The sequence below is a fragment of the Pantherophis guttatus genome, chromosome 7 (genome assembly GCF_059756535.1).
Source record: "Pantherophis guttatus breed Tessera chromosome 7, ASM5975653v1, whole genome shotgun sequence".
NCBI lineage: Eukaryota > Metazoa > Chordata > Lepidosauria > Squamata > Colubridae > Pantherophis > Pantherophis guttatus.
Genome location: NC_142069.1, coordinates 37,741,661 through 37,767,664, shown reverse-complemented (window position 1 = coordinate 37,767,664; position 26,004 = coordinate 37,741,661). Strand labels below are relative to the sequence as shown.

General features: G+C 40.8%; 2 protein-coding genes across 4 annotated transcripts in view; one reads left to right on the top strand and one right to left on the bottom strand.

The window, feature by feature from the left end:
* CEP83 (centrosomal protein 83) overlaps nt 1-9,014 on the bottom strand; it is a 40,610-nt gene extending 31,596 nt beyond the window's left edge. For 2 of the 3 annotated variants that reach the window (XR_004588759.3, XM_034403303.3), the window contains exons 1-5: nt 8,887-9,014; nt 5,456-5,719; nt 4,597-4,747; nt 3,271-3,363; nt 1,742-1,873 (exon numbers count right to left, since the gene is read on the bottom strand). Coding sequence is in view for 2 of the 3 variants with exons in the window: in XM_034403303.3 (XP_034259194.2) it covers nt 1,742-1,873; nt 3,271-3,363; nt 4,597-4,747; nt 5,456-5,607 (528 nt within the window). In the remaining variant the exon portion in view is untranslated. Of the gene's footprint in view, nt 1-1,741; nt 1,874-3,270; nt 3,364-4,596; nt 4,748-5,455; nt 5,720-8,770 lie in introns of all 3 variants that reach the window. The other variant, XM_034403304.3, reaches the window with a different exon arrangement.
* A 12,701-nt stretch (nt 9,015-21,715) lies between these two features.
* On the top strand, nt 21,716-25,483 carry LOC148112809 (uncharacterized). Its single transcript, XM_087873991.1, has one exon. The coding sequence runs from the start codon at nt 22,983-22,985 to the stop codon at nt 24,240-24,242; it is 1,260 nt and encodes a 419-aa protein (XP_087730117.1). The 5' UTR covers nt 21,716-22,982; the 3' UTR covers nt 24,243-25,483.
* The last annotated feature ends 521 nt before the right edge of the window (nt 25,484-26,004 follow it).

Here is a 26,004-nt window from a genome sequence, read left to right as displayed (position 1 = left end):
TTCTGAATTGAATCCTGGAAGAATCAGGACAATTATTTTTTACTCAACGCATAATTAAACTTTGGAATTTGCTACCACATTTACGTGTCTGTGTGTGCCATTGAATCACTGTTGACTCCTGGCAACTGCCTAGACATGTCTCTGCAGGGTTTTTTGGCAAGGTTTCTGAAGCAGCTTGCTAGGGCTGAGAGATTGGCCTAAGTCATCGAGCTGGCTTTGTGTCTAAGGCAGAGCTAGAACTCCTGGTCTCCCAGTTTCTAGTCTGGTGCCTTCACCTCTATTCCAAATTGACTATCTATATGGCTAACTTCAAAAGTTTGGATTAATTCATGGAAGTCAATGTGATGATTATGCTTCTTGCTGGGAGTCTAATGGGCTTCCTTCATTTGCTAGCGTAAAAACAGATTGCTGGAGTACATGGGCCAGGGGTCTGATCCAGCAGGACACTGATTATGTTTTAAGAGGATCCCTTTAACACAACCAAAATTAGAAATATTTTATGGCATAGGGCCTAGCTATCTCCGAGACCACCTGCTGCTACCGACGACCTCCCATCGACCCGTGCGCTCCCACAGAGAGGGCCTCCTCAGGGTGCCATCAGCCAAACAATGTAGGCTGGCGGCCCCCAGGGGGAGGGCCTTCTCTGTGGGGGCTCCCACCCTCTGGAATCAGTTGCCCCCGGAGATAAGAAGAATCCATGACCTCAATGCCTTCCGTCGTTCCCTGAAAACCTATCTTTTTTCAGCAAGCCGGGTTGGCTTAGAAGAAAATTTTAAATTCTTTTAATTAGTTTGTGATTCTTAACTTTTGGGCCAAAATTTATATATATTTTTAAATGTTTTAATATTTATATTCTATGTTTTTTATCTTGGCTGTACACCGCCCTGAGTCCTCAGGGAGAAGGGCGGTATATAAATTGGAAATTAAATTAAATTAAATTAAATTAAATTTATGAATGATTCTGTTCTTTACTGTGCTTCTATAAAGGGGAAGTCGCTCAATCTGATAATCATTTGTTTGTAAAAAAAATCATTCCTTTTTGTTCATTTTTAATAAAACACCAGGATTAGGAAGATGATAGAGACAAATATCTTACTTTATCAACTTTATGATCAGAAAATGATTGACTGTGCCAATTTATAGCGCTCTTCCCATCACAGAAGCAGCAATAATAGTAGCACCCTGTACATTGCCAGTAATACTGCTGTCCGATTGCAGTACCTTTTCCCACACATACTTTAAATAAACGTTTGTAAAAATCTTTTCATCACTTTTGACTCTTTCAACCTAAATAATTAACACTTGGGCAATTTCCTTATATTCCTTCAAAGACTATTCCATTCCATAAGGGGAAAATATGAGCCATTTTTGTTCCCTGCATGCTAGTCAGTGAGATAAATCTTTTCTTGGATCAAGCTAAAGCAGACACCCTGTTTCAATCTGAGCAGAAACAGTTTTTTTCTGAAATGGACGCTGAACTGCAAATTCAGTATACAGCCCTATTACTTTCATTTCACAGATGAAAAGAAGAAAAACAAAGTAATCCACTTACACATCTCAAATCATGATTACAATTTAAAATTAAAATCCTAAACAAGCCTATTTGGGATTAAGCTCAATGAAAAAAAAAATCACGTTACGAACGAACACGGACTCATATTGTAAGCTGGATACTTTGATCAATCTCTTTTTTAAAAAATCTAAAATGATTCTATTGATATAATTTTACATTAGGACTTACCTCAGCTTCGTATCTTATTTTATTTTCTTCTAATACACGGGCATGCTCTTCTCTCTGATGTTCAAATTCTGATTTGAGGAAAGTATGTTCATAACGAAGTTTGTTATATTCTGTTCTATATTTTTCTACTTCCTAAATTAAAAACAGCATGTGTGATTCAACTGGAGCAAAGCAAAGAAAAATACAAAAATTTGGCCTTCCGAATGGACAAATTATATGTAGCATAAATAGAATTAAAATTGTAAGCTTTTACTATTTTAGTGTTCTTACTGAAGTACCACATGAAGTATTTTTATACTAACAGCTTACTAAATGCCTAATAGAGTTGTAAGGAAAGCTGCTTATGCTTTATAGTACTAGTATAGTACTTTATAGTATAGTATAGCAACATTCAAATCATTTGAGGTCAAAATGTTGTACAGTTTCTTTAAGGAGCTCAATTAATCAACGCCCGGTGTCAACCTCCTGGAAAGAGTTTTGTTTTAAAGGCAAACTATTTCAAGTTCTCCATGTTATGTTATGTTTGGGAGAGCTTGCTTGTTTCCAATCTTGTAAACTGTCCAGAATTACTTGTGTAAAATGAGCAACTATATAAATGATGTAAATAAAATGTCAAACATGCTACACTGAAAAGGAACAGGACTTATTAGAAACCAAAATATAGACAAACTTTTTAAAAATATTGGTTAAATCTAATATTTGAACTATAGGATTGGTTATGCTTAACATTAGTGGATTTTTTCAAACATTAAACATTATTTCATTGATGTAAAAGATACGTCGTATTATTCTAATACAATGGTATTTATACAGTGTTGATTAAAAATAATTAAAACTTTAATGTTTAAATTGCTTAAGTCATCGAGAAATAATAAAATAAATATTATCAATCTTAATTGTGGTTTAAAATATCAAATATGGTCCAGTCATGTGATCTCTTGACTTGCAACCACAACAATTTACAACTGCTCGTCCTCCTGCCATCCTCACGTTTCGGGCAGTGTCCAGGCAGCCATACCTGGCCGCCCCCTGCGGCAGCCCATGTGGATTCCAGGCAGCGCAGCTTCAGGGCCTTTCCTCGCAGTGACAGTGGCGGTGATGAGGCAAGCAGGTAGCCGGGCATAGGGGAGCGACTGGTGGCAGTGCTCCTGGCTGGCAAGGGATGGATATCCCGGGGCTGTATGTGGGCAATGATGGCATGGCCGGTGCGCACCCGCGCTAAAGGCCAGCTGATTGTCGCGCATGCATGCACACCAGTAACCAGTAGACTAGCTGGCTGGTGCGCATGCGTGCCCTGGAGACCCAGAAGAGGAATGGGCGACGCCACGCGTGCCAGGCGACATGGCTCTGCATGCCACTTACAACACGCCTGCCATAGGTTCGCCAACACGAGATTAGGAGATGTCTGAATTATCCATTAAAAAAAGTTCTCATCAATGGAATAAATCTGCCAAATAATCTTGCTGTCGTATTTTCAGCAAATGTTTAACAAATTACTGTTATAATAAAATTCTTCCCATTTTACTTACTTCATCCAGCTTGCAAAAGCGTTCTCTCATGGGTGTTTCTAATTCATGATGTATTTGTGCTTTCAGTAATTCGAGCTTCTGGGGAGTTATTACCTACAGGACGGTAGAAGTAGCTATAAAGCAAATAACTAAATTGCAATGGTACTGAAGCATTTACTAGATGATTGGATGATTTTCAGCTGGTCTCTATTTCATTTTATCTCCCAACGTTTTGTGAGGGAAGATCTAGGGGACAAGCAAATTTGAAGGGAGTCACAGGCATTAGCCATTACTTGATGATGTGAATAGAGCGATCACACAGATTGCAGGAATGGGAAGAAGCAAGTAAGTACACTACAGAACCCAATCAAGGTTAACAGCAGAGGCCCTGGGAACAGAATTGGGGTTAGTAGGAAGGAATCCGTGGGGCAAAGAAATTATAGTGCTAAATTTGCCCAACTCATTTAGTAAAATGTAACATCAAAACCCCATAAAATGACTTTACATGATGTGCAAGTCCCGCAACTATCTTTTATCTTGCATTAACTTCATGAGATAACAGGAAGAATAATATAGCTCCTATGACCTTTTGGAGGAATAATAGTATAAAATACTATTATAAAATAGGATTATTTATATGACCCAAATCCTCTTAGGTCCACAAGCCATGAAATTAATTCTCTTAAATTATTACTAATCAAATCTAGCTTTTCTATTCTAGAAACAAAAATGGACGAGTAAAACATTTACAAAAGAAGCATAATTTTACTCAATTCTTCAACAATCCCAAAAAAGTTCAATGTGGATAATAATCAAACTAAGGTGGCATAATAAACCACAGAGAATTGTGACAGCCTATGATATTTGCTTTTTAAGAATATGCAATTGCAATTGCAATTTTTTTGAGATGTGTAAAGAAAGGAAAGTTTTCAAATATAACATTTCCAAAGATAATACTCTAGGCTCTTCGTTTGTTCCCCATATTGGCTGAAAAATATTCATGGTATTTCTTTATGACACACCACAATAATACAATACCGTACTTCAATTCTTTAAAAAATGAAACTAGTTCTATTAATCCAAAGAACGTCTAAAGATTCTACTGTAGCAGCAGTCCTTGTTAATGTTGGCAAATGGTTTGAAATGGCCCAAAATATGAAAATCTTACACTTAATTTGAAAAACCTTCCGCCTGATTGGCCATAGCAGTTCTTGACATAACAATCTATTTAATAAAAATAGGCATTGATGAAAACACACTAACTATAAATTATCAGGCCTATAGGTTATGATACTGAACAATATACCAGAAATTTAGTATTTTCAAAACTTAGAAATATTGTCTTACCTGTAATTTTAATTCCTCTGCTTCTCTAGTTTTATCTAATAATTCTCCTCTAAGTTCAGCAAGCAGCAACTGAAATTTATCATGGACAGTTTGCTTTTCATGTAACAGTTGTTTCAACTCACTTTGTGATTTGGTATATTCATCAAGTAGCCTGCAAAAAGATGCATACAATTTTAAATCATGCAACAAATACGTGCATAAAGGAGGTACTTGAAGGCTTGGTGTGGCTACTTTTTAGCCTTTTCAAGGACTTCTGTACATGCATGCAAATGCACAGAAGATACTTTATCAAGGACAACTGGCAAAGCTAAGCAGTACTCACTTTGCTTCACACCAGCTACTCAGAAATGTCCTTCACATACACCCAGAAAATGTTAGGGGATCATAAAGGCAGCCAAGCAGCTGTTTTATGCTTTATAATGTGTATGAAGAGGAGACTTTTACCAAAGGTCTTGCAAAAGACTAATCCATAACTCGCAGCAAAAATAACAAAGGAAGAGAAATACAATAAACTGAGGCATAATCGTTTCAAATATATATACTTAAGTTTAGTTAATAAAATATGACAACTAAAAATATTTTTTCGTGCTAAACATGTTAATAAGGCTTAAAATAGTAAAAGTGCTTTTCTCCATAATAAACTTAAGTTCAAGAAACTAATAACTATTTTACACAAGGTAATAGCATTAGAATTGCTTCTTACAGCCACTTGTTCTATGGGCAAACTGTTCTTGTGTTATAGTTTATCATACAAATTCAACTTTTTAAACCACATTACTATAAAAAGTTCATGAAAGAATAGCTTTGATATATTCAATCTATTGCAACCAATACATTTTTATTAAAGTAAATGTGATACCTAGTATGTTCTGCTTTTAGTGTTTGATAATTTGTTTTATGATGTTCACACCGCATCCTTTCATCAATTAACAGCTTTTGCACTTCTACTTGTGAACTGACAAGATCACCACTCCCTCCCACTGGAGAGAAGATATTCGGCAAAGCATCCATTTTGACTGAATACTAATGAGATGACAATCAGGTAAAAATGCTGTCAGTGCAAAACTATCACCGTCATAGAGACTGCTTTCTCCCATAAGGACATCCCCAGAGACCAAATTATCTGTACAAACAAAAAAGCACCCAATTAATAGTTAGTACATCATGATAAAAAAAACTCTTTCTTAAATACATGTTGCAAAACTTCATTTTGGCACCAAACAACAGACGTTCACTAAGAATCTATATTCATGCATTACAATTCAATTCAAAGTAAACCAAATATGCTAAATTGTGAACAATACATGCAATTCACAATTATCTGAACTTTTTTTTCTTTACAAGAGTATTGGCTGTCCCTGTGGGTGTAAAAGAGCTATTCCTGAGGGATACTGTGAACTTTGCATGAAAGCCAATCAAGTTGACCATGTCCTTTGATGAGAATGTATCTGGCTTAACTATACAGAAACTCCACTATTATAACATCTGAATCCCTTACTTCTATTCTTGCTAAAATATCCTATTGTTATGAGCGCTAAACCTAAAAGTAACAGAGTATACACAGTACAGTAGGTCATATTATACCCTTTCAGTATTTAAAATTACCTTAAGGAAGAAATACATATTTTTAAAAGAGAAAATCTCAAACTTTGAAATAGAACAGGGTTTTTTGCTGTGATTTTTTAAAATTGTATAACATTTTGTATTTTAATCCTTAAAATACCTTTCTACCCTGGGTTGTGCAGCACTGCTACCTATAAATTGTCTGAAATACATGGCGTTTCAACTAAATATTATGGACATTAAAAACAGAGCTACCATAATGAGTAAGACTAAGGTTGAGAAGCTTGCTGCATGACTTTAAGTTGATTACTGTTTCTTAACTAAACCTACACTTCTCAAGACGGTATGTGAGAAAAATTGTAGTGAGTATTTTGCATACTGACTTGAGTTCCTGGGAAAAGATCGGATACCAATCTAACTATTAAATATAAATACCAAATATATGAAAATTACAATGGTACCTCGGTATGCGACTCCTTCAAAACTCATCAAATTTGGTACTTGACACATTTTTATGTGAAAATATTGTCCCAGTATTCGTAGTTTCTTTGTTATTTGGTGTGGTGCAAAAGGAAGAAGGGGGACAGCCGCAGAGGGCAGATAGGAAGTTGGCCATGCTGGGAAGGTCACTGACATAGGAAAAAGAATATTCAAAAAGTTCCTCCCAGCCAAAACAAGGGCTTATGTGGTAAGTCACCTGGTTTATTTTGGCACTTTATTTTGTTTTTAGTATTCAGCATGTCTCCTGGAACCAATTAACTGAGGTACCACTGTATACAGTAATAATATGTAGGGGGCTCCCTATTTAAACATTTTACTTATGATATAATGCTCAAATTTAGTTTTGTTTCTTTGTAAACTGTTTTTAAAATTGTGTATTAACTATTAAACATAATGATTTAGTAAGAAAAAATAATAAAATTATTCGGATTTTACTGACATCTTGTGGGATTTTTTATAAATACTTAAACATAAAAATAATTTATCTAGTCTAAATTATGGGTAATTTATTTTTCATTGTGACACACTCCATTACAGCTAGGGTTGTACAATGAGACTTCACTGAATTAAGCAATATTATAGTCAGAACCAAAAGTAGATGAGGAGACCTACCCCCTTCTTTCACTTTTGAACACTTCTTCCTTTTCATAGAAACTACTGAAACATACTCAACTGGATTACTTAATAAAGTACAATTCATTGGATTTGTATACAATTCTAAACTATGTATTATGGATTACCAAAAATGACTATCTTCATAAGAATACATTTAAGAAATCACAATACAGGTGCTCAAATTGTGGGCCACACCCAATTCAGGGTTTGATTGCAAGCAATTTAGGGGATTTTTAAAAAAAAAAGCTGAACAGGCTTGTCCTGGGAGCAGCTGGCTTCTGCAAAGTAGAAGAGAGTAGAAAATTGAGAGCAATTCCACTCTGCCTGAGCTTGTTCCTAGTCTAAAGTGAAATGTTTCTTAATGTTTCTTAAAACAATTTAAAAATCACAGTTGCAGGCCTAGAATAATATTGGCTTAGTCTGTTAATGAAGTCCGGCTTTTTGATCCATTATTTTAAAATGGAAAGTTTTTGTGATACTAACAGCAAAGCTAAAGATCACAGTTGCAACAAAAGCAAACCTATGTCAAAAAGCTATGGTGAAAGTTATATAGATCTTTTAAGAAGTGGTTTTTTATTCCTTGTCCAGTTCTAATTCTGATGAAATTGCTTGTTTTATTCATGAGAATAAGAGTGAATACAAAACACTATTTGAGCATTTTAAGGGGTTTGTGGTAATGAACGTACAAAACCTCTGTTTCGGGACTCAAAAAACAGCAATATCAAAACAAGCATCAAGGTGGCTTACCAAGGAAAATTGAGAGTCATTTTAGATAACATATTTTGGGTACAATTATCAGTATAAATCTATTATTTATATGATATTCTTATTATCACTATCAACTTAACAAGGATGGAAGCAGATGTTTGCAGAATTTTGTTTTACATACAAAAATAAGTAAGTAGCTGAGTGTTACAATACAAAGTTTTCCTGCCTTTTTGCCTTCTAAACTTCAGGTGGTGAAAGATCCTGTCACATTAAATCTTATCCAGCACAATCTCATAAGCAGTTGCTCAGATATAAACCCCAGTAATTCCCACCTCCACCCAATGAGCATGCAAAGTCTGTTTTAGGAGTCTGTTTTAGGATATCAATAAAGGGTTCTTGTGGAGATTTCCGCATAGCTGAGATGTCTTACATCAATTTTCCCTAAGTTGTACAGCCCAACTCCCCAACATTCAAGTGATTATCAGGTAAAAGACCACACCCGATAGTGTTTTTTTTCCCCTCATCGCTCAGCAAAAGAAAGCGTCATTTCTGAAGTATCAACATTATAAATTCGAGAGTTTCCAGCCAAGGAAAGATAATACTTAGTAGGCCGAGAAAGGCTGTCGCAGACTTAACACGAAAGCGTATGAGTTCATTAAAAACAACCCTGTACATTACGAAATTTTGCAATAAAGTCACATTTGAAGAAAAAAACCGTGGGTCGCCAAATGTCTCGGGAAGTATCCTGACCCTACCGGCCCCTTTCCGCCCTCTTTCCCTCACCTACCAGTTCAGAGCAGGCGTCGGGTGCCTGCTCGGCTGTTTAAAAATGGCGCCTCGGGATTATTGCCCCGCCCCTTTGCTTTTATTTGAGACCTCTCGGGATCCGTATGCACTTTTTACCTTTCCATTTTGTAAACTGCAGGTCGGACCCCTCGTCGGTTTAGGTTTTCGTCGCTAAGCACCACGGGAATGCGGAAAAGGGGACGCCGCGTTGGAATGGGAATCGAAGCGCGAGGTGACGCGGGAAGATAAGAGGCGGGGCCTGTTGCTGCCTTTCTAGCGTTGAGCCAATCATATTGTCGCCGTGGTTGCTTTTGTGGTAAAGAAACGGCATTGGAATCCTCGTTCTGATGTTAATTTCCTTGATTAGGTGCTGTGTGCAGAACTCCTGTTGAGCGCTCGCTATCTCTCGGAATAGCAGATCGCTTAGTCCCATCCATCAATGTGTCCGCTGACTTCCCCGTTCTACTTTCCTCAGTCTCCTAAGCATAACTTCCTCCACCTGTCACCACATGCCCTGAGTTTCTGCTTATTGATCTTTTCCCCAAGGAAGCTGCCAACTTTTATTGACTGCAGTCCAAGTTATTCGTAATATTTGTCTCTAAATTATCTAGTTTTTAAAAGATATAACTCAAAAGTATCTGAAGGAGTTCTTTCCCTCTTTTTCAATTTGCACAAGTCAATTGCCTTTAGGATTCTGATTTTTGTTATAGAAATTATTCTGTATAGAATGGAATGGAATGGAATAGAATTTTTTATTGGCCAAGTGTGATTGGACACACAAGGAATTTCTTTGGTGCATATGCTCTCAGTGTACATAAAAGAAAAGATAGATACATTCGTCAAGAATCATAAGGTACAACACTTAATGATAGTCATAAACGGGTGGGTTCTACCTACCTTTACTACCGGTTTGCAATGAGGCATGCGCAAAGGCGTTCTGATGATGTCGGGGTTGGTGTGCAGACCCTCCTGCCGGTTTTACTTCCAGTTCTATAGAACCGGTCCGAACCGGGGGCAACCCACCACTGGTCATAGGGTACAAATAAGCAATCAAATCATATTAGGAAACAGTCAATATAAATCGTAAAGATACAAGCAACAAAGTTACAGTCCTACAGTCATTAGTGGAAGGGGATGGGTGATAGGAATGATGAGAAGATTAATAGTAGTGCAGACTTAGTAAATAGTTTGACAGTGTTGAGGGAATTATTTGTTTAGTAGAGTGACGGCGTTCGGGAAAAAACTGTTCTTGTGTCTAGTTGTGTCTGTGCTGACACAGACCCCCATCTTCACCCGTATCTTCAATAAATCACTAGAGATGTGCTATGTTCCTTCTTGCTTCAAACACTCTACTATCATACCAGTGCCAAAGAAGCCCACCATCAAGAACTGAATGACTACAGACCAGTTGCTCTAACATCTGTAGTCATGAAAACCTTGGAAAGGCTAGTGCTGTCCCTCTTGAAAACCATCATGGATCCGCTGTTATACCCCTTGCAATTTGCATACCGAGCAAATAGATCAACAGATGATGCTGTTAATATGGCTCTGCACTACATCCTACAACATCTTGAATTTCCAAAGACCTACGCAAGGGGCCTCTTTGTAGACTTTAGTTCAGCATTCAATACCAGTGTGTCATTCCAGACACACTTCTAACTAAGCTAAACCAGCTACAGGTATCTGAACACACTTGCAAGTGGATCATAAGCTTCCTAACAAACAGAAAGCAGCAGGTGAAGCTAAGCAGAATCGCATCAGATACCTGTACAATTAGCACAGCCCCCCCCCGCCCCACGGCTGTGTGCTCTCCCCACTTCTCTCTGTATACCAATGACTGCATCTATAACAATCCATCTGTTAAACTACTGAAATTCGCAGATGACACAACAGTGATCGGTCTCATTCGAGACAATGATGAATCCGCTCACAATACCAGACAACAAAGTATCAACAGTAGAGACCTTCAAATTTCTAGGTTCTACCATATCGCAAGATCTAAAATGGACAGCTAGCATCAAAAATGTTATCAAAAAAGCACAACAAAGTATGTTCTTTCTGTGCCAATTCAGAAAGCTCAAATTGCCCAAGGAGCTGTTGATCCAGTTCTTCAGAGGAATTATTGAGTCTGTCTTCTCTATAACTGTTTGGTTTGGATCTGCAACCCAACAAGACAGACAGAGACTTCAGAGGATAATTAGAATTGCAGAAAAAACAATTGCTACCAACCTGCCTTCCATTGAGAACCTCTATACTGCACGAGTCAAAAAGAGGGCTGTGAAAATATTTACAGACCCCTCACATCCTGGACATAAACTGTTTCAACTCCTACCCTTAAAATGACGCTATTGAGCACTGCACACCAGAACAACTAGAACAGAATATAATAGATTTTTTTATTGGCCAAGTGTGATTGGACACACAAGGTATTAGTCTTGGTGCATAGGCTCTCAGTGTACATAAAAGAAAAGATCAAGAATCTTTTCATCAAGAATCATAAGGTACAACACTTAATGATAGTCATAGGGTACAAATAAGCAATCAGAAAACAATATCAATATAAATCGTAAGAATACAAGCAACAAAATTACAGTCGTACAGTCATAAGTGGAAGAAGATGGGTGGTGGGAACGATGAGAAGATTTAATAGTAGTGCAGACTTAGTAAATAGTTTGATTTCATTTTGAGGGTAGGAGTTGAAACAGTTTATGTCCTGGATGCGAGAGGTCTGTAAATATTTTCACAGCCCTCTTTTTGACTCGTGCAGTATACAGGTGCTCAATGGAAGGCCGGTTGGTAGTACTTGTTTTTTCTGCAATTCTAATTATCCTCTGAAGTCTGTGTCTGTCTTGTTGGGTTGCAGAATCAAACCTGACAGTTATAGAGGTGCAGATGACAGACTCAATAGTTCCACTGAATCAGTGGCTCTTTGAGCAGTTTGTGCTTTCTGAGTTGGCGCAGAAAGAACATTCTTTGTTGTGCTTTTTTGATGACGTTTTTGATGTTAGGTGTCCATTTTAACCTAGAAACTTGAAGGACTCTACTGTTGATATTGTTGTCTGGTATTGTAAGAGATGGTAATATAAGAGGGTTTCTCATAAAATCTACCATCATTTCTATGGTTTTGAGTGTGCTTAGTTCAAGATTGTTCCAATTCCATCACAAAGCTAGTTGTTCAACCTCCCCTCTGTATGCAGATTTGTCATTGTCTTGAATGAGACCAATCACTATTGTATCATCTGCAAACTTCAGTACTTTTAACAGAGAGATCTTTTGAGATGCAATGATTGGTGTATAGGGAGAAGTGGAGAGAGCATACAGCCCTGGGGGGCTCCTGTGCTAATTTTACAGATATGTGATTTTGCCTAGCTTCACTTGCTGCTTCCTGTCTGTTAGGAAGCTTATGATGATGATCCATTTACAAGTGTAGTCAAGTACAGCTAGCTGATTTAATTTAGTTAGAAGAATACCTGGAATGATGGTATTGAATGCTAAGCTAAAGTCTACAAAGTGGACCCTTGCATAGGTCTTTGGAGATTCAAGATGTTGTAGGATGTAGTGCAGAGTCATCCTGACAGCATCATCTATCAATCTATTTGCTCGATAGGCAAATTGCAAGGGGTCTAACAGCAGATCTGTGATGGTTTTCAGGTGGGCCAGCACTAGCCTTTCAAAGGTTTTTATAACTACAGATGTTAAAGCAACTGGTCTGTAGTCATTCAGTTCCTTGATGGAGGGTTTCTTTGGCACTGGGATGATAGTAGAGCATTTGAAACAAGAAGGAACATAGCACATCTCTAGTGATTTATTAAAGATGCGGGTGAAGATGGGGGCCAGTTGGTCAGCACAGGCTTTTAAGCAAGGAGTTATCTTATCTGGGCCTGGTGCTTTTCCTGGCTTTTGTCTGTGAAATAGACCTTGCACCTCATTTTCTGTAATCACCAGTGGTGGTGGGCCCAACGGGATGGGGTCAGTTGTAGGAGACTTGGCTGTTGTTGGTGTGTCTGAGATGGGGATTGTGGAGATAGGTGGCAGTAGTTTTCTCTCAAACCTACAGTAAAACACAGTCAGGTCATCTGCAAGTTGTTGATTTCCTTCAGCATGGGAAGGAGGTTTGCTGTAACCGGTGAGAGTTTTCCACATGTTTTTTGGTTCATCTGTTGAGAACTGATTCCTTAGCTTTTCAGAATAGCTTCTTTTTGCTGCTCTGATCTCCCTTGTTAATGTTTCTGGCCTGATTGTACAGCATTCTATTTTGTCTACAGAAAATGTGACATTGCTCTTCTATTTGGGATGAATCTCTACTTCTCTAGCACTGTGACAATCTTACCTTCTTGAAACCAAGGAAACAAAACAACTACTTTTATTTCTTTGCCATCTACATTATGGTCACTAAGCATTGCAGAAATTCTATCATCGTTGAATTAATATTTAACTTTAACTTGGATGGTAATTTTTTTTTTGTTGTTGTTGTTGTTATTTTCATGATTAATTTACAGAGTTTTCTTTCAGGTTAAAAGTTATCAAACTGATACTGAAGCATTCTGTAAAAATCCCTGTTTAATGGAACCTGTGGCCAGATGAGAATGCATAGGACTACATCACTGTGGCAGCCATGGGTGATAGGTGGCTGAAGAATAGGCATCATTCCTGTCCTTTTTTTAAATGAGGAAATTAGATACAGTTCAGCAAGTTTATTTAAGACTAAATGTAAATAGGTTTAGGTTGCTTACAGGATGCATATTAGGTCTGTGCATATTTTGTAGTTAAATTTGAAATCTTCAATGATTTGCTGAGAGTCAAAAACAAATTTTTGTTGTTAGTTGCGAAGTAGTGTCCGACCCATTGCGACCCCATGGACAATCAAAAAATATAAAATTGTCATATAAATGTAGAATGGGGAAAATACAAAGCTACAAAGCTATCAAAAATTGCTAGTTTTGCAAAAAAAGTTTTGAAGGACCTTGGATAGGCAGATGTGGATGTTTGATGGTGTTACAGATATCGTCGCAGGATGGAAACTGTTCCCAGTAAAGCTGCCTTCTGCAGTTGACTGATGGAGAATTTGTCAATGCCAATGGTGTTCAAGTGGTGCTCCAATTGTTTTGGGATTGCACCCAAGGCATCTATTACTATTGGTACTACCCTTGCTTGCCTTTGCCACAGTCGTTCTATTTCTATTTGTAGGTCTATGTATTTTGTTATTTTCTCCAATTCTTTATCTTCTATTTTGCTGTCTCCAGGCACTGCCACATCCACTATCAAGCCTTTTTTTGTCTTTCTTATCGACAATTGTTAAATCTGGGGTGTTATGTGGCAGGTCTGTCTGTTTGAATTCTAAAGTCCCAGAGCAATTTACTTTTCAGAGTATAAGATGCACTTTTTCCCCCTAAAAGAGTGTGAAAATTTGGGTGCATCTTATACACTGAATGTAGCCCCGCCCACCCGCTGGCCCCCACCTTTCGGCCATTTTTGGCCTCCATGCTTCGTGTTTTCGGCCTCCACATACTGTTGTAGACCTGTTCCAGGCTGTGGGGATCACCACAACACATCACTGCCTCCGTGCCTCATGTTTTTTGCCTCTGTGCCTTGCGTTTTTGGCCTCTGCGCGTCGCATTTTTGGCCTCTGAACGCTTCATCTTAAACCAGTTCCAGGCTGCGGGGATCGCCACAGCACATCGCCACCAATCGCTGCTTCTGTGCATCACGTTTTTGGCCTCCATGCATCATGTTTTTGGACGGTTCCAGCTGGCAGGGATCAGCAGCAGTGGCGGCAATCTCCTTCATGTGGAATCACCCCAAAACACAATGCGTAGAGGCCAAAAATGGGGCGTGTGGAGGCCAAAAGTGCAATGTGTGGAGGCCAAAAACACAAAGCACGTAGGCCGCGAGGCATGGAGGCAGCGATCGGCAGCAATGTGTTGTGGCGATCCCCGCAGCCTGGAAGGGGTCTAAAACGGAGCATTTGGAGGCCAAAAACATGAGGCGGCAATGGTTTGTGGCAATCCCTGCAGCCTGGAACAGCTGATTGGAGCTATTCTGGGAGGGTGGTCCACCCACCAATCAGCTGCTTGTGCTGAATCAGGCTGCAATAGTGTGCTGAAGCTGACAGGCTGTTTGCTATTTATTATTTATTTATATATATATATATATATATATATATATATATATATATATATATATATATATGCCGCCCTTCTCCAGAAGGACTCAGGGTGGCGAACACAAGTTAAAAACATGTACAACAAAATCCCATTTTAAACCAAATTAAGTAATAAATAATAAAACCCAGAATCAGAGTCAGCCTATTTGCTTGAACAGCCAAGTCTTCAGGTCCCGACGGAAGGAGCTGAGATCAGGAGCCGTCCGGAGCTCAGTAGGCAACGCATTTCAGAGGGTGGGAGCACCCACAGAGAATGCCCTACCCCTGGGCACCGCCAGACGACATTGGCTCGCCGTTGGAACCCTGAGGAGAGCAGCCCTATGTGAGCGAACAGGACGGTGAGAGACAGGCAGGAGAAGATCCTACAAATATCCCGGACCTAAGTCATGTAGGGCCTTATAGGTGAGAACCAGCACCTTGAAGCGGACCCGGAGAACTACTGGTAACCAGTGCAGCTCACACAGGAGAGGTATTATATGGGAGTAATGAGAGGCTCCTGTAACAACCCGTGAGGCTGCATTCTGGATCAGCTGGAGTCTCCGGGTGCATCTCAGGGGCAGGCCCATGTAGAGGGAATTGCAGTAATCCAAGCAGGAAGTAACCAGGGCATGAGTGACAGTGCGAAGGTCATCTCAGTCCAGGAAAGGGCACAACTGGCGCACCAGGCGAACCTGTGTGAAGGCCCCCCTGGTGACAGCCATCAGGTGGTCTTCTAGGGACAGCCGAGCATCCAGGAGGACACCCCAGTTGCGAGCCCTATCAACGGGGGCAAGTTTTTCCCCACCCATCAAAAGTGATGGAGTCTCTGAAACCCGAGATGCCGGCATCCACAGCCAGTCTTGGAGGGGTTGAGTCTGAGTCTGTTTCTACCCATCCAGGCCCGCACCACCTCCAGGCAACGGGACATCACATCTCTGGGATGGTCTGGGGTGGAGATGTATAACTGCGTATCATCAGCATATTGATGATATCTCACCCCGAAACCACGAATGATCTCACCCAGCGGCTTCATATAGATGTTAAAGAGCAGGGGGGAGAGAACCGACCTCTGAGGCACCCCACAATTTAGGTGCCTCGGGTGGACCTCTGCCCCCCCGCCCATACAAACTGCAAGCGACCTGAGAGGTAGGAGGAGAACCATTGTAAAACAGTGCCTCCCACCCCCAACCCCACAAGTCGCTGCAGTAGGATACCATGGTCGATGGTATCAAAAGCCGCTGAGAGGTCAAGTAGGACCAGGATGGAGGAATAACCACCATCCCGAGCCCGCCAGAGATCATTCACCAGAGCGACCAATGCCGTTTCTGTGCTGTGCCCGCGTCGGAAGCCCAATTGGTACGGGTCTAGGTATTCCATTTCCTCCAGGAACTGTGGGAGCTGTTGCGCCACCAGAGTCTCAACAACCTTCACAATGAAGCGAAGGTTGGAGACGGGACGATAGTTATTAAGTGAGTCTGGATCCAGGGAAGACTTTTTGAGGAGAGGTTGAACCACCGCCTCCTTAAGAGAGGCGGGGAAGACCCCCTCCTTCAACGAAATGTTGACAATTGCCTGGATCCAGTCTCTAGTCACCTCCCTGGCAGCCGAAACCAACCAGGAGGGACAAGGATCCAATAAGCAAGTGGAGGAACCAAGTTTACCCATAATCCTGTCCACTTCCTTGACAGAAACAGGGTCAAACTCAACCCAGATATTACTCTCAAGACCTACCCTAGTCTCCCCATTGGATTCTGCCAAGTCAGAGTCCAATCCGATCCGGATCTGACCGATTTTATCATGCAGAAACTGTACAAAATCCTCAGCTCTGCCCTGTAAAGGGTCTTCCCTCGCTCCCTGATTGAGGAGGGAGCGGGTCACACGAAACAGGGCCGCTGCAGATGCAATGAGGGCGGCGAAGTAATCTCACTTCGCTGCTTCTATCGCCACTAGATAAGATCTTAACTGTGTTCGATCAGATTCAGACCGGGAGGACTTCCAACTCTCCTCTAGGCATCTTTTCCGATGTTTCATTTCCCAGAGCTCCATGGAAAACCAAGGAGCGACCCGGGATCTGCGTCGGGTCAGAGGCCGCAAAAGTGCAATTCGGTCCAAGGCGTCGGCAGCCGCCCGTTCCCAGGATGTCACCAGAGCCTCAGCTGAATCGCAGGATTGAGAGGTGGGGAATGTCCCAAGCTCCGTCAAGAACCTCTCTGGGTCCATCAGGCGCCCGGAGCAGAACCATTTTATGGGTCCCGCCTCCCAGCGGCAAGGGTTGGCAGATTGAAAGTCCAGTCTAAGGAGAGAATGGTCGGTCCATGACAGGGGGGCAATGGAAAGTTCCCCCCTACCACGACCATTTATCTACTGCCCAGAGAGAAAAACCAGGTCGAGTGTGTGTCCTCCCCTATGAGTTCGGCCCTGAATAACCTGAGTCAGGTCCATGGCTGCCATGGAAGCCATGAACTCCTGGACTGTCTCAGATGACTCACCGATCGAAGGCAGATTGAAATCTCCCACAACCAAAAGGTTGGGGAGTTCAAGTGCCACTTCAGTCAAGATCGAGCAATGCGGGCAGGGCTGTGGCAACGTAGCTGGGAGATAGGTATGTGACCAACAAGCCTGACTGAACTCCAGGGTCCCACTTCAATAGAAGAGACTCACACTATTTGCTGCAAGGACACTAGCCAGATGAATACCGATGGATGCTGGTAGGCAGAGGCAGATTTTTTTTTCTTGTTTTCCTCCCCAAAAACTAATGTGCATCTTATACTCTGGAGCATCTTATACTCCGAAAAATATGGTAACTTCTTCATATTCTATTACTTTCTCTATTTTATGATCCCATCAGCTCTTGCTTGCAAACAAATGATATTTCTTACAGATCTTCCATCTGTCATATCCATTGCTTATAGTCCGTCTGTGCAATCTTCTTCCAGCAGCTTGCCAGGTTATCCACCGTTTCCTCAGCTTTTTTGCATAGGCGTACTTACTGTCTGTTGCTGTCTTCTCAATTCTGGCTTTGTATGCATTTATCCTTAAGGCCAGAATTAGTCCCTCAGTTACTTTCTTCAACTTTCCTGGTCTTAGCCATTGCCAGGTATTGTTATTATCTGCTTTCCCTGCTATTTTTTTTTAAATATATTGTCCATGTAGTGCTTTGTCTTCCCATGCCTCCATTCTGTTGTTCATTTGGTCTTTCTTATAGACCAGTTTGGTCTCTCCAGTAGTCAGTAAACCTTCCTTCCAATAAATTGTCAGTACATCTTCATCATTGTCCTTCAGCTATTCTTCTAAAGCTATTTCTTTTTCTTCAACCATCTGATGTATTTCCAACATTCCACGCCCATCTATTTGCCTTGGTAGTAGAGTTTGTCAATGTCACTGCGAGGATGGAAGGGTATGATTCATTGTCATTATTTTTCTGTCTTCCTATCCATTGCTTTTAGTTCTGCTTGAGTACCATTATTCCTGCTGTGTATCTAATGACGTGCCCAGGTGTTAATTGCTTTGATGGTATTTCCTCCATTGAATTTGGATTTTAAGATCTTCATTCTCTTGATGTATTTACGATGTATTACTACTATCATTATTATTATTCAGGTTATTCTTTCTCATCCCTTTGGCTAAACATCATATCACTTCTTAGCTATGTATCATTATAATCTTGCTTTAGCATCAATTACTGACCAAACCAAGAAGTTCTTTTAGGATTCATGGGTAATAAGCATACCTAAGGACTATGGGCAATGCTTATGTATGTTTATTTGCTATGAAATGTGAAGGTCAGAGAGAAGCACAAGGCATTTGAAGGAGTCCAAGGCAGTGAATAATATTGCATTGTCAGTCCATTTGCAGTCCATTGTTGCAAAGAACCTTCCAGATGGTCTACACTTAAGCCCCCAAAGTGCAATTGTTTCTGACTGCCTTTTATATTTTAAAACTCATTTTATTCTGACTAAAAGCTTGTTCTTGGGCCAAGTGCCAAGAACATCCTTTTCTGAATATGCCAGGGTTTTTGTAGGTATACTTATTAGGGAATAGCCTAGTACTAAGTACAATATTCATTTATACCATTTTGTATAATTTCTTTTACACTGAAATAAATCAAAGTGCAAATAGTTGTGGATAGAGTAACAGGCTACTTTTAATCTATTCATGGGAGGTAAAATATCTGGTACATCTCTATAACTCTTCATTCAATGTCCTGCAATGCAGATACAAATCTCAGGCTTTGTGACCCATTTTAATTTGCCTATCATGCCAACACATTATCTGTAAATACCAACATCCTCCCATCCTGGAGAAATCAACTGGATCTAATGATTACATCTCCTCTAATCTGCGGGCCTGGTGGCTCAGCAGACTGATAGCATTGTTATTAATACCAGCTGTCTGCAATTACTGTAAATTCGAATCTCACCAGGCTCAAGGTTGACTCAGCCTTCCATCCTTTCTAAGGTAGGTAAATTGAGGACCCAGTTTGTGGGGGCAATAAGCTGACTTTGTATAAATATACAAAAGTATGAAGGCTATTGCTTAACGCATTGTAAGCCGCCCTGAGTCTCCGGAGAAGGGCGGCATATAAATCAATTTTTTTTTAAAAAAAGTAAGTTTTTATTTCCTATAAGGGGATGTGCAGCAGATTTCACTGCTGTTCTAATCTTCATCTGACTGAATAAATCATTCCGCAAATAATTAAAACAATTGTAATAAGAAAATAAAGTTTACATGAAAATGAATTTACATATACCAAACTATTTTGTGTGTCACATTGGATAGTTCAGTAGATATTTTAAATAAACAATACCAACTACATTTAAAAACTTTATTTAAAAATAAAAGTCAGTGTGTCCTTGAGGCAATTCTAATCCCCTATGAAATTTGTAGACCACAATAAAGAATAGTAGCACATTTAAATGTTTGCAGTGCCCCACAAAACAAACATGGCATGATTATATGTTACATATACAATGACAAAATGTCATTTCAGTGCAAAGGGATTCAGTAGATTTTTAAACATTTATCAATGATGCCCAGTTGTCATTATCTTACAAAGGAAAGATAAGGAGGAAAAAGGCTGCCTGAGGTAAAATTTAGTCCATGAAATATAGGTAATAAATTAAAATCTACAAAACAGTTCAACAATTCAATCATTCACCATGCAAATAGTATGTGCACTGCTTTCAAAATTGCTATCATGAGATGATTCAATAAATGTTTCATAGTCTGTAATTTTATTAAAATGAATTATTCAATGCAAAAATTGCAACACACTATCAGTTTAGTTTTATATTGCACATTTTCATTCTATAATCAATGTCATTAACATGATGCAATAGAATCTATAATACAAATAATTCTTACCACAAAGACTTTATTTTCTTAGAAGGAATTAAATAATAAAATATGCATATAGAACTTAAATCCTTGATGCTTATTGTCAAAACTGTATGTTACTGTGTTCAATAGTGAAGCAGTCTTCACTGATCGTTTGAGGAAGTAAAACATACAATTCCATAAATGAGATAAAATTTGAGAATAAAAATATAAAATAATATACAGTAATGAAAATTAAAATAATCCAGTATATGTGGGGCTGGCAAACAGACACGTTTTCAAAAAATAATATACTTCATCAACTGTAAAAAAAAAAAAAAAGAGTTTTGAACCCCAATAAAATATATTTTTTAAAGTTCTGCCAAATCATTTTGGATTAGCAGAAATAAAACCTAGAACAGTTTTATCATTTTGGGTTTCAGCTGAAACAAAATTTGTTGAGATCGCAGATGTTTTTACAGAGCAATAGAATAAGGCTATTACCTGTTGTCCATACTCTTAGTCTGGCACTCATTTTCCCCACAGTTTTTCTTCCCTTCCTCCCTCAGCCAACACCAGTGTTCCAGCATGGCATAATCCATCTGCCTCTTCTCTATTTTGCATGTCCATATTTATAAGAATAATAGGAAACTACAAAATGAATGCAAAGGCAGTCTAATAGCAAAGAAACAGTCCGTCATATTCCCAGTAGATATATTGTACAAAGGGAGAAAGAACAAATTTCAAGACTGTTCCTCAGTTGATTTTTATCAAAACAGCTATCTTGGTTTTTTATTAGTACATCTCCCAAAAAATTGGAATTGGCTGTTACTGCTGGCTCGACAGTGTATATACAAATGTGCAATTACTGCAAGAAATGACCTCCCTTGTTCACTGGCAATTTAAGGTCAGAAAGAAAAGGATACTGCAGTAATTTCAATGAATTTTTCCTGAAGATTTATGAGGCACCTTCTTAAGTCTTTTAAGAAGGCTTTGAAGATATGCTTCTGTTAGCTTAAATTGTACTGTTTAATTTATTATCACTTGTGCACATGGTTCTGTTGTATCACACCATTGGTTATTATTGTTGCTGTTTAATTACTATGTTTTATCTTATTTTCACTTCTTGGAAAGATTTTATTAATAAAAATAGTCTACAAATATCTTGGTGTACGGTGTATGTCTGTGTGTGTAATTTTGAAATTAAATGTTGTCTTGACTTGACTAAAACCAATATAATATGCATCACTGCCAAGCAGAGAGAACCTGATTAACAAGGCAGGATGGGATGTGACATAAGAAGACTGAGGGGTTTTTTTCAAGCAAAAATACTTAGGATTAGCTGTTATTCAAAGTGCTTTTTTAACTAATTTATTCCTTTATAATACAATTTAACAAACTGATTTAAATGCTATCTCCTTAGCTCAAGGATTATCAGTTTTGTAGAATGTCTGTACTAAAATTGCACATTATACTTTTTGAACTTTTTTATATTAATTCATTAATTTATTATTTGGGTTTTCTGTTCATTATCAGATCACTGTTTTCTCTTCACACATATATGCAGAGAAAGAGCATTATTTGGTGTAAGTTTTATTTACCAGGCCCAGTCTTTCCAACATTGCCACATCTTCTCCTAACGGCGGGCACGGCAGTCATGCCTTGGAGTGACATAGGCTTTCCTCCAATGAGACCGGGTCTGCTGAAAGTTTTAAGTCCCACCTCTTCCTGTGTAGTTCAGTTTTTCGACTCGTCTTCTCTGGGACAGTCGTGTCTGTTGTTGTTCCAAACCAATTGGTTTCATTCTGGAAGTTTTTTAATTTAATTTAGTTTTATTTTATTCCTTTTCTTCTTTAGCTATCTAAGGAGTGAGGAAGGCTTTGCCTGCAACCGCTCAGAGCCGCTTGAGCGGCTTAGGACTGCCTGCTGGCAGGTCTCTGGAAGCAGCGCCCACGAGCTTGCTCCGTAGCGCTTGCTGAGCCCCGCAGGCCACAATTTGGAGTGGGCAGATTGCTGCTTATAGAGCCTTTGCTCTGCAGCGGTTTTGGCGCGAAGAGCTTGCCGCATCTTTTACGATCGCGCCACACCGGACGGCTAGCGATTTCTGAACTGCCTGAGAAGTCATTAATCGCAAGTATTTGGGGCTTTGTGTTAACTAATTAACACCTGCATTGTGTAGAATTTCGTTCAGGCCTGTAATAAAGGCATTAGATGTCTTTGAATTTACTGCAAGTTGGGGGTTGTAACATTCAAAATGGCTGACACGAGTGCAGCCAAGGCTTACCGCAAGTCTTCCAGGAGGAAAAGACAGCATGAGGCTGACCCAGGCGAGGGTTCCTCCTCTCATTAGCATAAAGCCTCTAAATTAGTTCGCCCATCTGCATCCAAGGGCTCAAAATCCTCCAGGGATGAAGAAAGACGCCATAAGGCGATAGAAAGAGCTATTCAAAAAGCTCAGTCTGAGAATAGTAATGCCCCAGGCCATACTCAGGCTTCAACACCTTCTGTGTCTGCCTCTGCCACAGGGATTCAACCCTCCTACTCTCCAGCCCTCTCATACTCCCTCTCTATCACCGGATAGATCTCTACATGAAAGCTCAGGCATAGCTGATGCATCATCAGTATTTCCTGTTGTTCCTGCAGAACCTAGCCACAACCTTGCTGAGGCTCAAGATACTTCTCAAGCTGAACCAGTTGATACAGCTTCTACCTCGGGGGGGGGGGGAATTCCAAAGCAGATCATATAATTTCAGAAATGCCACCTGCTCTCGCTTCTCTTATATCCAATGCCATTCGCCAAGGTATTGCTGAAGGCCTTTACCAACGTGCCCCTTCAGAGGCTTCTGACTTAGGGAGTCATCATAGCCATTCACATAGACCTCAGGTATCCAGAGGTTCTGCAGCTCAACATGAGGTTCATGATTCACCTAATTCTGACAGCCAAGATTCTCTTTCTGAAGGGGAGATCATTCCAGACCAAGAACTATCTGAGGATGAGGGTCTGGAACCGGATCAGCCTTCCTTTGTGGGTCTTTTCAGGCCTCAGATGTTTAGATCATTGTTGTTTAAAGCTCAAACCACCACTCGCCTGGGTGACCCCAGTACTAGGTCTGATCCAACTTCTTTGTCTTCTGATCCTACTACTTCTGTTTTTCTGGAACCCAAACTGCACACAGAGGTCGTTCCAGCACCTAAATTATTCTCAGATGTAATTCAACGGCAATGGTCCTTTCCCAGTACAGGTCCCCTGCCTAACTCGCTGGACAAATGCTTCTATAATTTGGCAACTGATTTTTCTAGTTTATTGCAGGTTCCTGCTGTGGATGCTCCAGTAGTGGCATTATCATCATCATCATCACCTGTGACAGGCCCAGCGGAGGAATCCCTGCGCCCAGAGGATAAAAGGGCAGAGAGGACCCTCATTAAAGGGCATCAGGCCTCTGCTTGGGCGGTACAAGCTTCCTCTGCAGCTTCATTTTTTAACCACGCAACTATCCTTTGGCTGAAACAAATCCAGGAGAGGATTCCAGCTGCTGATCTTAGATCCCATCAGGACATAAATAAAATTTTAGCAGCAGTAGAATTCTCAGCAGATGCCACCCTTAACGCAGCTAGGTTTTCTGCCAAATCAATTGGTTCTTCTGTTACTTCCAGACGCTTACTCTGGCTCAGAAATTGGCAAGCCGACCAAAGAGCTAAATGGTGTCTGGCTTCCTCTCCGTTCCAAGGAGAAAAGCTGTTTGGGGCCCCTTTGGAACCCCTTCTTATTGAGACTAAAGATCATCAAAAAATTTTGCCTTCTCTTTCCCGAAGGTCTGAGGTTCGTCCACAGAGCTCCTTTCATCCGGGATCCTTTCGTGGCCAAGAATTCAACATCTACCAAGAGTGTTCCCAACGTTCCTTTCAACCAAGAGGGTCTCAACAGCAGGACACTCAGGTTAGACACGGGTACAGGTTCTCTTCCAGGAGACCATTTAGAGGTTCCAGGGGCCGATCCTTTCGGCAAGCCCGATAATTCTAAGGAGGGTAAGGACCAGTGGTCATGAGAGGGTTAATGACCAGATCACGTCGATCGAGTCAGACAGAAGATAAGCTCCTCCTCCTGCTGCTGCTTCCCAGCTTTCTGACTCGATCTGCTAGTGATCAGACGCACCCTCCATTGCTCCTTTTAGAATCAAATTTAAAAAGAATTTATTATATTTTTAAAAATTGTTAATTGAACACTCTAAATTGAATAATTAGGTTAAAGAAATTTATTGGATTTTGAAGGTGCCTTAGCACAACAGGGCTTCGGCCCCAGCCTGCTGGACCATTGTGGTCAAGGGGATTGAGGCTCCCTAGGGTTGAGCCTCTCCCCTTACAGCGAGAAGGGTTCACGTCCGAACCCGCTGTTGGAGCCTCCCTGCCTTTATCGGCTCCTTATCCCTCCAGCGCTGCGATCTTCAGGCGGCTACTTCGGCAAGGAGGGGGATTCTCCTTGCAAAACGGCTCCTCTCAGCAGTTTCATTAGCCGCCTTCGCAGCCAAGCCGCTTTGCCGCTCATCGCATTACTGGACTCAGCAAAACAGCAAGGAAACTTCCCTGCGGCTTCAGCGTTCCTGGGGAATCCCCCCATACGCTCTCTGAACCAGCGGCGATTTCGGGATCTTCTGGAGGGTAAAGTTGAAGTGTTTTTCGCCTTGGGGCTTGCTGTCTGCCTCGTTTTTACTGGCAGCCGCCATTTTGGATTCTGTTATGGCGGCCGCCATTTTGGTTTCATTTATAGCGGCCGCCATTTTGAAGCGTCCTCGTGGCCTTTAGATGCCTACTAGGCTCCTTTTTGGGCTTGCCCCTCTATTTAATAGTTGGAAGACATTTTTTGGGGACAGTTTAAACAGCGGCATTCATTTTTTTTACTCGTAGCATTGGGAGGCGTCTCATCCCCGAGATATGGCTAGTCGCCAGAACAAGGCCTCCAAGCACCTGGCTCCCGACGACATGGGCCCAGGCCCTTCTGCAGGGCCTCACAAAAAATCGAAAACATCTTCCTCCTCTAAGGAGAAGAAAGAGGCAGAGGCCCGGGCCAAGGAGGAACTTCTTCCTCCTTGGCTGCATTTGGCAATAGAGAAATCTATTCAAAAGGCCATCAAAGAGGCCTCTATCAGGGAAGTCTCAACTCCCGCTCCTCCTGAGGTTTCCACTCCAGGCATGGCATCTCCTGCCCCCCCCCATAATCTCTGAGATGGCTCAAGCCCCTAACCAGGATCTACCCCCCCCCATCCCGATGGTGGGAGTTATGTATCTCCCCTTCAAGGGGAGGAGACGGAGGCTTTATTTGGGGCGCAATCTGACCCTTCTCCTTCAAGGGACACTGCTGAGGTGCCTCCTGCTCAGGCTCCTGATTTGCAGGCCTCGGATGGGGGGGCTGTTCAGAAGGAGGTTAATATCTCCCCAGAATTAGTTTCCTTTCTTCAATCTGCCATACAAGGAGTTCGAGCTGAGTTGCAACGCCGCACTTCATCATGGGTTTCAGCTTCATGTTCATATGCAGGAAGGCTCTCAGTTAGATGAGGGCCAGGTTCCAACTGGGGTTGTGGGCCCTTCTGTTGTTTTATCTGACCATTTGTCAATTTCTGGGGAGGATGCTAGAGAGGCTGACCTCTCTGATGAGGAGGATTTACCTCCTGACCAACCCTCTTTTGTGGGCCTGTTTAAACCACAATTGTTTTGTTCTCTTTTACATAAGGCTAAATTGACCACCCGGCTGGGTGCATCACAACTTTCTTCTTCCAGAGAAG

Bases quoted from the DNA above. Each gene is read 5' to 3' on its own strand.
- LOC148112809 (XM_087873991.1), top strand. From the start codon at position 22,983: ATGCCACCTGCTCTCGCTTCTCTTATATCCAATGCCATTCGCCAAGGT.